Source organism: Pteropus vampyrus, unplaced genomic scaffold (assembly GCF_000151845.1).
Source record: "Pteropus vampyrus isolate Shadow unplaced genomic scaffold, Pvam_2.0 Scaffold298, whole genome shotgun sequence".
Lineage (NCBI taxonomy): Eukaryota > Metazoa > Chordata > Mammalia > Chiroptera > Pteropodidae > Pteropus > Pteropus vampyrus.
In genome coordinates, this window is record NW_011889079.1 from 886983 (window position 1) to 900084 (window position 13102).

A 13102-nucleotide genomic window follows, 5' to 3' on the forward strand; every position below is an offset into this window, starting at 1 on the left:
TATAGTATGTAATATACTACTTCTTTTAAATATTCTATTGCGCACTTTTGCATTAAAATTATTCACATATATTTTTGCATAACATTATTTTCCATGGCATTTATATAACATTCTTGAGTTAATTAAATAGCTGTCCTACTTTGTTTATTCCCCTATTGCTGAAACATATCTTTATTACAGACAGTGCCATATTGAACACTTCGGTAAATCCATATCCAAATTCTTACCATCTCCTTGAGATAAGTTCTTAAGGTCCATAGATACAAACATTTCCACACCCATCTGCTTTTAAAATCAGCTTAACTAAGTACATTTATGTTTTATTGCCTTTGGGGATTTCGGCAAAGGAAGGAGGTGACCCCGTTGAAGACACATTAGCCTCCTGCTACTGAGAAGGAAAGTGACCCACGTGCTGGGTTCTGGACTGCATTTCCTGCCTCGGGCAGGACCTGGTTCCACCTCGTTGGACTTGTTTTCATTGCCAAGATGACAGCTCCAGGCGGGACTCCATGAAGGCCGTTGTGCAAAATGGTGCTCACTTGGTTTTTGTAGATGACATTTTAAAACCATAAGCTTTTTCTCAAAAATTTTAGGAGAAAATAAGAGACAGCCTAGAAACCTGAAGGCATATTGTGTTGTTTCATGATTTATGTGCTCTTTGAAGGAAAAAAACAGCAGACATACAAGCGAAATACTTGCCGGCTCGCCGTGGTGACTATGCACACTACGCATTCGGTTTCTCTGCAGCGGGCCGTCGAGAGCCAGTTCTACAGACAATACAGTTGATCTGTGTGCCTAAAAAGTACGTCTGGAAGTGTTCTGTTGCTGAAAATGCCTTTTCGTAATACAGTAACACTTCACTTACGAGTGCTGTTAAGAAAAATAGCTTTTTGTTAAAAGCAAATGTCCCAAATGAACCAGTTTTTGTCCTTAATTGCCGACTCATTTTGAAGGCTTCCTTGAATATATTAATGTCCCCGCCTTCTTAACCAAATGATACAGACTGATGATCTGAAATCACTTTTTAAACCACAATTACTGTTCTGTTAGTCTTCAGAGCCTGGTGTCCCTACTCTAAATGTCAGTGGGACTCCAGTGGGCAGAAGGCTGGCAGGACACATGTCATCAGCTTCCGGTGACATCGTTCTGCCTGAGAACGGAGCCCACAGAGCCCGTCACGAACTGGCTCCAGAGAAAAGCTCAGAATTACAACCAGGCCACCGGATCGTAAGGTTTAAAATGACAGATCTCATCACTGTGAGACTATGATGCTGTAACACCATCTCCGAGAATAAATGCACACTCATCCCAGAGTCTCCAAAATCGTTTACTTTCAGTCTAACCTTTTTCTACGAAGGAGCAAAATGAGGGAACATTCTTAGTAGTCACCTGACAAAACTGTCCATTATTCTTGACATTAAAGGATAATGAATTAAATTAAATTAAAGAATAATGAATGCAATAATTAAGAAAAATACAGAATATATTTAGACTCAGGTGGATCCCGGTGATTGGGATTTAGTCACGCCCGGCAAGGCACAGAGGACAGAGGAGCACAGGCACTCAGAGACACCCAAGCGGTGTACTCAGGATGACTATTATTAAGAATTTCAACATAATGCAGTTTTCCTCAGAAGAAACAATTTTACTTTCTAAACAGCATTCACTTCGGACATCTCGATGCCCGATTTCAGCGCCTGCACGCCGTGTGCCTCTGTGCCACACGCAGGACACGTAAAGGACATGTCGAATAAGAAGCTGCTCTTCACGCAGTAATAGCAGAAGACGTGCTCACACCCTACGGTGTGGGGCATGGTGGGCCACTCCCCACACAGGGAGCACTGCTTGCCTCTGGCGGCTACTGTGCTGTCGCTGTTAGGGGCACTACGAAGAGGGCTACACCACGAAGATAATCTGGCTTTCAACTTTTGGATATTGATGAGTGGTAAGAGGAAAATGAGAAACTCGGCGAAACCATGCCAGAGAAGTTCCCTGTTCATATACTCGAAGCCAACTTCACGCGCGCTCTGGGGCTTGCAGAATACTGAACGGATGCCTAGGAGACGCTCTGTCAAAGTTGCAAACTTGCCCCTTTGAAGGAAAATCAAGAAATTCATCAACCCACCTAATTTCAAAAGTCCAACCATAAAATTCACACACTGTTTGGCTTTTCCGAACGACGCTAAGTGACGGTTCCGAAGTAAGTCATAGCATCGCTCCTCCAGCCACCTCCCCCCGATGGTGCAGACGGCGTACCAGACCTTCTGATTCGCGCTCGGTGGCTGATACCTCGGGTTCGAGGAGAAATCGTTTTTGTACCGAATATTCAAAACGGACTGGCCCACAGTGGCATTTTTAGAGTAAATGGTGAATCTCCACAAGAAAAGCCACAATAACGCTTTCACCTCTGGTTCGAAGCGCGCGAACAGCCCGGGCTTAAATCCGTGGAAGCACTGAGTGAACTGGGCCCAAACCAGCTGCTCCAGGGCCTTGTTGAGTTCAAGTGCATCCAGCTGACTTATTCTCAGCACCCTGTGCGTGCTCTTACTCTCCTCTCCGGAAGCCATGCCTTCTCCCAAGGTCTCTAGGGGAAAGGACAATCAGCAAACGTCAGACAGCGGCGATCTTGTGCCACCTCCTCAACCTACCCCTGGAAAATGGTGACGCACAGTGACACGGCACACCCAGAAGAGGGGCCTTTCAGAAGTGTTGACACGGCACAGTAAACGGTCACTTCTTAGTGGGAACTTCTTTCTCTTCTCTTCTCTCCCTCCCTCCTTCCTCCTTCCTTCCTCCCCGCCTCCCTCCCTCCCTTTCTTTCTTCTTGGAACCTCCTCATCAAAGGAGTAACAGGTTTTAGCAAGTTGCATCCTACAGCCACAGATGCACCGCCACGTAATCCTCCTCAGACAGATGCTGCAGCAGGGAGACAATGAAACTCCGAAGCTGACAATTCTGAGGCTGAAGAGCCACGTGAACAACGGAGAAAAACGCATGAGCTGAATACATACAATAAACCTCATGGCACAAGCAGCGGGCGGGGCGTCAAGACCTCGGCTTCATTTCTGGTACTTCTACCGACCCCAAAGTTATATTTTTCACCTAGTCTCTGACTCTCCTCTGTATTTATAAAGGACGGTAGGAGAAACACATAATGAATGACAAGTGTTTATTATTCTATCAGCGACTGCAGAAATACTAGCGCGAGGCACCATGAACGCAGAAATGTCTTTATTAATAAAAAGGTATACCTCATACACTTTCCAAGAAAACCATGACGTAAAAACGTATCCTAAGATCATTTCACAAATACACTAAGGAAAAAAAGTGGTGCTACAGAGACAAAAATCTTTTGAAATAAAATGGAAAAAGTTGGTTGTTAGCTAGGTATGACCGGCCGATTCAAAACACATTTATGAAATGCCTATATGGGCGAGCCAGTGTGACGAGAACACGCAGTGGCCTCTGCTGTCATGGAGGGTACAGACCAGTTAGACGTTTCACCGTTTATTAATGAGCTGGAAGATGCAAACTACACTGAGATCTATTTACATTGTTTCTAAAATGGGCCCTCAATGTGCGGAACTCGATCGTGACCTCTAGGCCTTCGAACCTGAACTCCATCGTGACCTCCAGGCCTTCGAACCTGAACTTGATCGTGACCTCCAGGCCTTCGAACCTGAACTTGATCGTGACCTCCAGGCCTTTGAACCTGAACTCCATCGTGACCGCTAGGCCTTCGAATCTAAACTTGATCGTGACCTCCAGGCCTTCGAAAGGCCCGAGGCATGACAGAAAGAAAAGCTAGCCGCAGCGGCAGGGGCCCGCTGGCGCTCACGGCCACCGCCGGCTCTGCGGTCTCGCACGAGCCATCTCACCTGACCTCTGCCGCGGTTCCTTCGCTTCTAAAGCGAGGACTGGAGACAACATGACCTTCGAGTCCTTTCAAATTCTATTCCTTTATGATTTATACTAAAAAGATGTTAAATGCAATCCGTTAGAAGGCAAAAGGACCGGAAAGTGTATCCTAAAATAAAGCTGTCCTTCTTGAAACTGGAATATCTATGACAATCAGAGCTTTTCAAGAGGGGAGATTTAAAATCACCCATGGCGCCTAGATGACTTAGTGGCAGCAGACTACATGGATAACAAGTTCCAGTACAGGAAACAAGAATGACTACTGAATAGCAGGCCGAGCGCCCTCAGTGCTTCTCACCGTGCGTGCGGCGCCTTCTGGGCCGGTGTCCCCTTCCTCCCCTGCCTGCAGCTCCCTCAAGACATCACGGCCCACAGCAGGTGGTTCTGGCTCCAGGTCCCTCGCCTCACACCAGCCAGGAGCTGCAGGGGAGAAAGAAGGGCGTCAGGACAGAGTTCTCCTTCCTCTCTCCACAAAGCTAATTAATCCCCAGGGTCCGTGCTTGGTCGAAAATATTTCTCTAAGCCATTCACACCCCCATGCCCCGCAAGCCTCTCCCTGAACCCCTCGCTCTCTGTCTTCCCCAGATCCCATCCTACCTTTGCGCCCTCCCCACGATGCAGCCTTCCGAAAACACGGGCCTCTCCAGACCTCCCCGCAGCTCGCTTTCCTGCCTGATGCTCTGACCTCTAGGCATAAGTGCCCTTCTCTGGTATAGTAGTGGCATTTTACTGCCCGCTCCCTTCGCCTGGAAAAGTATGTTCCCATTCTTTAACTGAAAGACGCATGCTAGGTGTTTAAGTACTGATTGAGGCATCGTTTCCTCCTCTCTAAATGTAAGTTAGCAGTCTCTTCTGGCTGATCTCTTAGTACTCTGTTCTTCCTCCTTCTACGCCTTTACATACTGTGGTAAATTATTTCGATGTATTATGTACGGTACATAAACTACTTTTTAATTGTCTATTTCCTTCGCTAGAGGATAAGCCCTGTTGCAAACACTGAGACTCGTCACAGTTGAATCTTAGCAACCAGCACAGCGCCTGGCACACAGAATGCATCCTACAAACACTAAGTGAATGGGTCAGTGAAGAGAAAAGTGTCTCGGGTGGGCGAAGGATACAAAATAGAAATTCCCATGCATTAAAACTATTCCAAATGACCAGACTGTGGATTATTACTTATTTCAACATCGGTTTGTTGGGCATCTGCTACTGACCAGTTAATGTGCCAGAGCCAGCGATATAGAAAGGTAGACCACACAGTCTCAACCCATTTGGGACAATATTGTAGTGGGGTGACGGTTGGGGTGAGAATACGCTATATAAAATAACAAACGGGCAATTACGGGGAGATGTGACCGGCAATACGCAAGGGGAAATTCATGCCCAGTGCTCTCAGCCGGAGCTTAGGTCAGGGACAGCGTCACGGAGAGGCAGTCTCAGCAGCCACCCGTGGGGTCGGCAGTGTCATCAGGCTGGTGAAGAAAGGGCAGAATGCTATTCCAGGCAGAGGCAAGAGCAGGTGCAAGGACAAAAGATAAGGCTGGAAAAGAAAGCAGGAGACCGACCGACCCCTTAGGCCCTGGGCGCCACGTGAATAAGGCTGCACTTCACCGAGATGCAACACGGAGCCGCTGAGTAGTTGTAAGCAAAGAATTAATCAAATTTTCATTTTACGCAGCTTGCTCTGGCCATGCTAAGAACTGACGGAGTGGATTTGAGGCTTCGAGATCGGTGACATGGAGACCAAGTAAGGTGATTGTTAAAGGAGTGTTAAATGATCTAGTGAGAAACTGACGGTCTACGTTGGAAAGGCATCAGCGGAGACGGAGAGAAATAGGGGCCGCTGGATGCCATGATGTGGTAGAACGGACCTGATTTCGTGAGATTTAAGCCAAGAATAACTGGCATCAGTAATTGAGTGGATGACAATCCAGTTCTCTGAAATAGGAAATGCTGAGATGTGGGTTTGAAGGGAAAGATAATATATACACGTAGTTTTGGAGATTCGAGGTATGAGCCAGCTAAGTGGACAGTTCGGCGGGCAGTTATGTGGATATGGGACAGAAAATCTGGAGGGGATGTTGAGCATCTCATGGGACTAATCTATCTCAAATCAAGTTAAACGTTAAGCTCAGGAAGGCAGTGATCGGAACAAGATCAATGGATCTTGCCCACTTACAACGCGTTTAATTTTCTTTCCAATGACATAATCTCACATTCGTAGTTTTCCTCTCGGAATTTTGTGTTTCCTATTTCAGCTACCGCGGCGCCTCACGGCCATGTTCACTGACACTGCACACCCGGGCTCTCCACTATCTTGTGCTGTGGTCCTCAACACTGCAGTCCCGTGGTCCCCGTCCTTCCAGTTGAGTGGTTTTCGAATCTGAACGTAGGCCCAGAACTGGGGCCAAGAAGCTGCAGTTCTAAGAAGTTCTCTGGTCATGTTGAGAATGACTGGGCTAGTTCATTTCAAAGCAAAATTGGTAAGTTTTTGGCCTATCACCCAACCAGCTCAAAGCTGCATGCCAGCCCTCCTCCCCATGTCTGGTTAGTTCTCGTCCCTGCATCGAGAGGCTATTCGAGCCTCGCGTGGACTCAGGCCTCCCCCTTCCTTCTGTTAAGTGGTCCTTGTGAGACCAGGGACCATTCACGGAATCCACGAACTCTGTGCGCATCAGTACATCCCAGCCCTGTGAGGTGCTTGCGACACAGATAAAAACTTGTCCTGGTTCTCACTTAAGGACCCCGGCCAAGGGCTGCAAGGGAGAAAGGCGGGTAAATGGACAACTGGAGCAATGCCAGAGGTAGATGGCGCCACGGGGTCTCGGAGCCAATTCCCAGAATTCCAAAACTGTCCCGTAGGGCAAACATTTCAAAGTTCGTGCAAAAACATTATCGATGAGTAAGATTTCCCCACTTTCCTGCAGTTCACAAATTTTCTCTAATTAACCTATAACATTTATATAATTAAGAGAAAAAAACCTAAAACGTTATTTTAAAAATCTCGTAAGCGAACCCAAATCTACAAAATTATTTCCCCTGACATCCTAAATCAGCTCTTTCTCACCTCATGATTACCCCTGGGATAAAGCACAAACTTCTCAGGTACAATCGTAGGCCAACTGTCTCCACCTCTGCGACCATCTCACCTGTCACTCCCCAGAGAGCCTTAAATTCCAGAGCACCCTTCGGTCCTGCCCGTCTTCTCTCACACCCCTAAAACACTTATCTCTCCCACCACCGACTCCCACCACGCTCGACTATCTATCTGCCCTTCCCATTCCAACTGTCAGCATTCTGCACCAAACCTTCAGAACCATCCCCAGCTCCCACCATCACCACTTTTAACTCTGACGGCAAGTGTCTGTGCCACCCGCTTGAGCCCTAAACCATCTGTACTGTGATTTCAGTCACGTTGGTACATCTTTCCCTAACTTGACCATGAACTAGTTAAGGGAAGAGCCTCATCTTATACTTACTTCTCAAAGCACCTGCCACCTACAAAGTGACTTTGATACCTAGTTTAGTTTTTGTCACGCAACACTCCAGTTATTCGTGGCATGCGAGAATATGGTATTTGTAAGCCTTCTACTGGAATAGTGTCCACACATCTGCTTCTTGCCCAGTATTAATATTCTGTGGTCAGCAAGATGAGGGACGATCGGTCAAAGCTCTTGAAAAGCCCCGACCGCACTGGACACGGATATTAAGTCCAACATGACAGTTCCCTCTCTTCACACCCCCACGCTGAACTGGATGGATGGCTATCTATTTTCGGTTGAGTCTCAGCCAGGGTATTTGGCTTGCGTTGGAGGCCAGTTGCACCAATTTACGTGTCTTTAACTAGTAGAGTCGCAGTCAGTTTCAGATTGTGGCTGATGATTATCTTATCGTCTTACAGAATTTACTACAATGACGGGCGCATAACTGAACACTGAGAGCATCTACATGAACCTCACTCACGTTTGGTGAAAAACTCCTCAGAGGGAGTGGTTTCTTGGAGAAACCGTGTATTTCAAATCCCCCGTTTCTAGAGAAATCATACTTAAGAACACTGAGTAAAGACAGGAATTCTTGACAGCTGCCAGAAGAGAAGGCTTAACACACTCTCCGCCCAGCCCAACACTCACCAATCCCTGTTCTCAGAGAATTCCTTCTCATCCCTGTCACAGCTCGACATGTCTTCTTCCCTCCTCTGCCTGGGCCCTGCCTCGGTGTAGATTAAGAACAGCTGGGCCCGATCCCCCCACGTGGGACCTTGACTGTTACTACGCCGCTCTTCGCCCGTCCTCTTCCAGATGAATAATCTGGTTCCCTACTTTTTGTTTTAGGTTTTACTTTCCAACATTTTAGTCGGTTTTTTTTTTTTTTTTTTGGTGACTTCTTTTAGTTGCAAACAGCAGACACTGTCCATTACACGCGGCAGTTCGTTGGAGAGGGCCTGGCCTCCTGGGCTCTACGTGCCTACTCAGGCGCCTGCACTAAGAGTGGAAAAAGTGGATCTAAAACCAAGCAGGCCCGGGCTCGGGTTCTAGCCCTGACATTTACTTGCTGTGTGACCTGAGAGAAAGTCATTAGCCTCAGACTCTTCAAAAGCTGGAAAAAACAGCTCCTTCACAAAGCTGCTGAGATTAAACCAGGTAATGTCAGGAAACGGGTTGGAAACTGGAACGTGTATCATCATGATATCATTTCTGCTGCGGCTGGAGACGGGCGTACGCAGAAAAAGACTTCGGGTTGATTTTGGCAAATCTGCTTTCAAAAGACTGAAGTCTTCGTTATGACTCACGCTAACGCTCGGACCAAGCTGTGGCAAAGCACGCTTTTCTCCGGGAGGTACCGGCCCCACCATGGAAGTGTAACCGCGGCAGTCGGACAGCGACCGGGCGCCGGCGGGAAGGGGCGCAGGCCGGCTCGGGACTCGGTGCACTCAGCTCGCATCTGCGGAGCCGGGCCCTGAGCGAAGGGGTTGGGTCCCACGAGGGCCGGTTCCCATGGTTATTGAACTCCATCGACATGGCTGCGCTTGCCACCTGGGAGCAAAGAAATCTCAGGATGCGCACCGACAACAGCTGACTCTGAACAGGGTGCCGTGGGGACAGTCCCAGATGAGCACCCGACTGATAGGGCTTCATCGCCAACTCCTGACGTCCAGTTCCTCCTCCTCCCCGCCCCGCTTTCTGGTACCCTAGGTAGTTATTCTAGAATACCGGCCTTAGAGAAGGGCAGCGCCCAGGAGAGTAGAAGAAACTGATGAAATCAAAATAACTGTGAAATCAGCTAATCCGATTATGGAACCTCTTCCCTCCATTGGTGTATAGTATTTGCCCCTAAGGTGTGGATCACAGGAAAATGCCATGAATGCCTTTAAATCGCATCAAGTTCCTCTAGATATAAGGTAAGCAGTTTGTGTTTCAGTGAATTCTAATTCTCTGACAAACGGCTACTCGACTGAACCAAAATTTACTGAGCACCTACCAAATGCCAGGCATCCTCCTAGGTACCAGGCGCTCGATCCAAATACTTAACACAGTTAACTTACTTTTATTCAAGCATTTTTAAAGAAAGAAGATGCCACTGTAATCAGGACTAGCCATTGATCTCTGAGCAAAGAATGGATGTTGAAATGTGAAAGCACTGTGAAGGATCACCGACTCCCCAGGGGAAGGACAAACCCGGTGTTATGGCCAGCGGAGGGGATGTGCCAGCCCCAGGAGCGTGCGAGCCACGGGCGGCCAGGCCTACCTGCGACACAAGGGGACGGGTCCTCGCGAGCTGTGTGTCTGGTTGTTTAATCCCCATTGATGTGCCTGCGCTTGGCATGTGGACGTGAAGAAACAAGCCATCCGCAGTGGCCAGAGCTGCCTGGCTTGGCAGGAGAGACTAGCCCAAGAGTCGGCCACCGTAAAGAGACCCCTTTTTAATGGCACTGATTCTGTAGGCATGAGTCATCACTGAGGACAGGAGACGTAACAGGGGATCAATTTTAGACAGTGAATCTGATGCCGGAAGCAAAGGAAGCCTGCAGTTCAGGGAGACCGATCACCAGACCTCTGCATCAATTCACGGGACTGAGCTAAGGTGCGAATAACCTTCTGAAAAAGTCCAAGTAACGTAACTTCCTTCACTAAGAACTACGAACATCAAAAAGCAGATTATGGTGACATTGGTTTCGAATGAAAACCCCCCAGCTCAAGTCTTTTGTAAACCAGCAGTCTACTGATCTGGCATCCTGGTCACCCTCCACGCTCAAGCACCGGTCAGTCTAGCTCTGCGTGACTTTCAAGAATTTACCTTAAACTTTAACAATCCCCAAAGTATCGGTTCCTGTAGGTTAGTATCTAGTTCCATGAAAGTTGGCTCAAATTTGAATACTTAATACAAGTCAATCTTTATTAGAAAAGTTGCGATTGTTCCGAGCAGAAACAAACACCAGTGGATTTAATTCAGTTTGGTTTTTCCAGGATGCCAGAAACAGGTAATGCTTTTTCCTATGCTGCCAGGAAACCTCATTCTTTTAATACACAAGCCTACCACCTTCTCCCTCCCCGCTTCCTAAACTATACTAAGTTAAGATTCTAAAAGGCTAACACAGGAAAAACATTTATATCAAGCAAAGAGATTTATAAAACAATAATTAATTAAAAGTATAATTGACACTAGGTAATATTAGTGATTAGTGAAGGATGGAATATGTGAAAACGATGCTTAAGGCAAAATTGAGACCAGATAAAAAGTATAGCAACTACTAGGGTTAGTGTGATTAACTTGTCACATAAATATGTTTAAGACAAAATGATCTAGCACTAAAAACTATTAAGAAGGTCTCCCGCTGACATTTTATCACTACACATGTCACACTGCTTTTCTTTCACAGAAAAGAAAAAAAACCACAGAAATTCGTTTTCTAAGAGCAGCGATATATAATAACCTTATCCCTTAAATAACTCATGCTTTCCTTTTATGCTTTTCATTCCCCAAAATAATACTCTGTCATCTATATCACATTCTGAAACCAAAACTAATGACTCTACCTCACTAAAGACAGAAGACTTTTTCAGGATGTATTTCGGGGCTTTTATTGAGTATAGCACAAATTATGAATGAATATATTTTATTTAAAAACCTGTTATTGACAGAAATCTATCAATAATAATGTAGGTATTGTCAAGGGCCTGCCGATATTAATGTAATTATGATTAAAGGGATAACATGGATTTTTAGCTATAATACCAAGTAACATCTCCTACACAGCTGCTGTCGATACACACGTTAGTATTGACCTGCTCCGGGACTCTCGGTACTAGATGTATTACCATCAGGCATATGTGTCAATGCGTGCTGCCCGCAAAAGTCCTACTTTTAAATTTACAGCCCTGTAAACCTCATCAGCAGGAACATGTGATTCCCAAGGAATCTCTAAGGCCTCCAACCCATCTACGCACCCCCACCAGGCTACAGATCCACAATAATCAACTAATGTTCACTATGATAATTTGCTGCCTCACTATCTGAAGGGTTCTAGTAATTGAAATGGACAAGACCGTATATTCTTCCTTCTTTAGGTTTAAAAAAAATTTAAACTAACATTTTACGTCATGCGGTTATGTGAGTAAAGTTCTTAAACCTGGGATCTTAAGCTTTGAACCTGTACCCTACTATTTCCTTTGTGTAGTCAGATAGATTTACTGTCCATTGTATTGAAATCAATACTAATAAATGGGACATGCATCAAAGAGGGATTTAACAGGACACCGGTTCCCAGAACACATCTCAAACATGAGCGAAAGAAAAAAAGCTATGGCTGGACCCATTAGAACTCGGCGATCTCTGGCACTGTGAACTGGCCTAGAAATCAACGACAGGAAGCTCAAATCCGTCTGCCACAGGCTTGCTAAGTGACTTGTCACTACTGTTTTGCTGCTCTTTCATCGAATATAAACAAAGTTGCAGTAGTTTATAGATATCTGATGTTAGATATTTCAATTGTGCTCATCTGGCTATAGACAAGACGTGGAATTTTTAAAATTACGGGCATTAGACCTCTGAATTAGTCATATGCAATCCTCATCAAAATCCAAAGAGGATTTTTCTTTTGGGGGTGGTAGTGGGTATACAACAAAATGTTTCTAAATTACATCTGAAGGATAAACTTTAAAATATCATAAATTTCTCAAAAAGATGAACAATAATAAGTAACTTGGCCTAGCAGAGGGGATGTGTTTTTTCTTTATTTGAAGAAAAGAGGGAACTCAACTCAAATACTACAATCTTCAAGAAGATGATCAGTCTTAACACAACTGAGCACCTTACATAACTCATTTACGGTATATTTATCCGAGTATCTAAAACTAACACAAAATACTTTTTTAAACCTTAAAACAGAATCTCCAATACCTTGGCCTACCTTCACAAATACATTTTGAAGAGGAAAGCATGGCACTCATGATCTTTTCTTTCGGAAAGCTGATACTCTGAGTCTTTATCAGAGAAAACGTTGTGAAAATAAAGAACAGATGTTTGAATGGATTTGGGGGGAAAGAGCGTTAAACTGGTTCTGACCAGTTCTACATTCTAGCCCATGTTCAACAGGCTGTGTGACCCTGGACAAGTCATTTTACAAGTCTTCTCAGTAGTTAAAAAAAAAAAAAAAAGCAACTGTAAAAAAGCCTATCTCTCTAGAATCTTTGTAAAAATTGTTTTAGGAAACTTGGGAAGAGGAAAAATAAAACAGCCATTTCCAATGGCAGAAAAGGTAATGTTGAACCTGAGTTTGGAAAAGGCTAAAGAAAGTAGAGAAATGAGAACATAACATGTCACACCGACACAATCCTCATGGGAAAAAAAGGCGTGAGGATTTCATCATGGAAGACAATCCCCACCAGCTTGTCACTTTACCGCTGCAGTCAGCGTATACCACAAACTTACCAGTTACCGAGCGTTAATAAGTTAATACTAAATGGTTTAATCCTTACATACGATGAAAGAGGTTCTTCTATTATTTGTTTTAAAACAAGGAAACTGAGGCACAGAGAGAGAAGCTGACTAGGGTAAAACCACAGAGCTAGAAGTGGCAGAGCTATGCCCCGACCCAGTGTCTTAAACTGACACGGTGGTACAAAGGCAAACGTGAACACTGCAGGATGGTACCACAGGACACGCAGATGGGGCTGTTTTAAGGGGC

The 13102-nt window shown here is 45.4% G+C and overlaps 1 protein-coding gene across 3 annotated transcripts in view; it reads right to left on the minus strand.

Annotated features, from left to right (window-relative positions):
* Positions 1-127: 127 nt before the first annotated feature.
* LOC105303063 (peroxisome biogenesis factor 2) overlaps positions 128-13102 on the minus strand; it is a 16709-nt gene continuing 3734 nt past the window's right edge. For all 3 annotated transcript variants that reach the window (XM_011376422.2, XM_011376423.2, XM_023521166.1), the window contains exons 2-3: positions 4217-4338; positions 128-2584 (exon numbers count right to left, since the gene is read on the minus strand). In XM_011376422.2, the coding sequence (XP_011374724.1) occupies positions 1653-2567 (915 nt within the window). In that variant the 5' untranslated portion in view covers positions 2568-2584; positions 4217-4338 and the 3' untranslated portion in view covers positions 128-1652. The remainder of the gene's footprint in view (positions 2585-4216; positions 4339-13102) is intronic.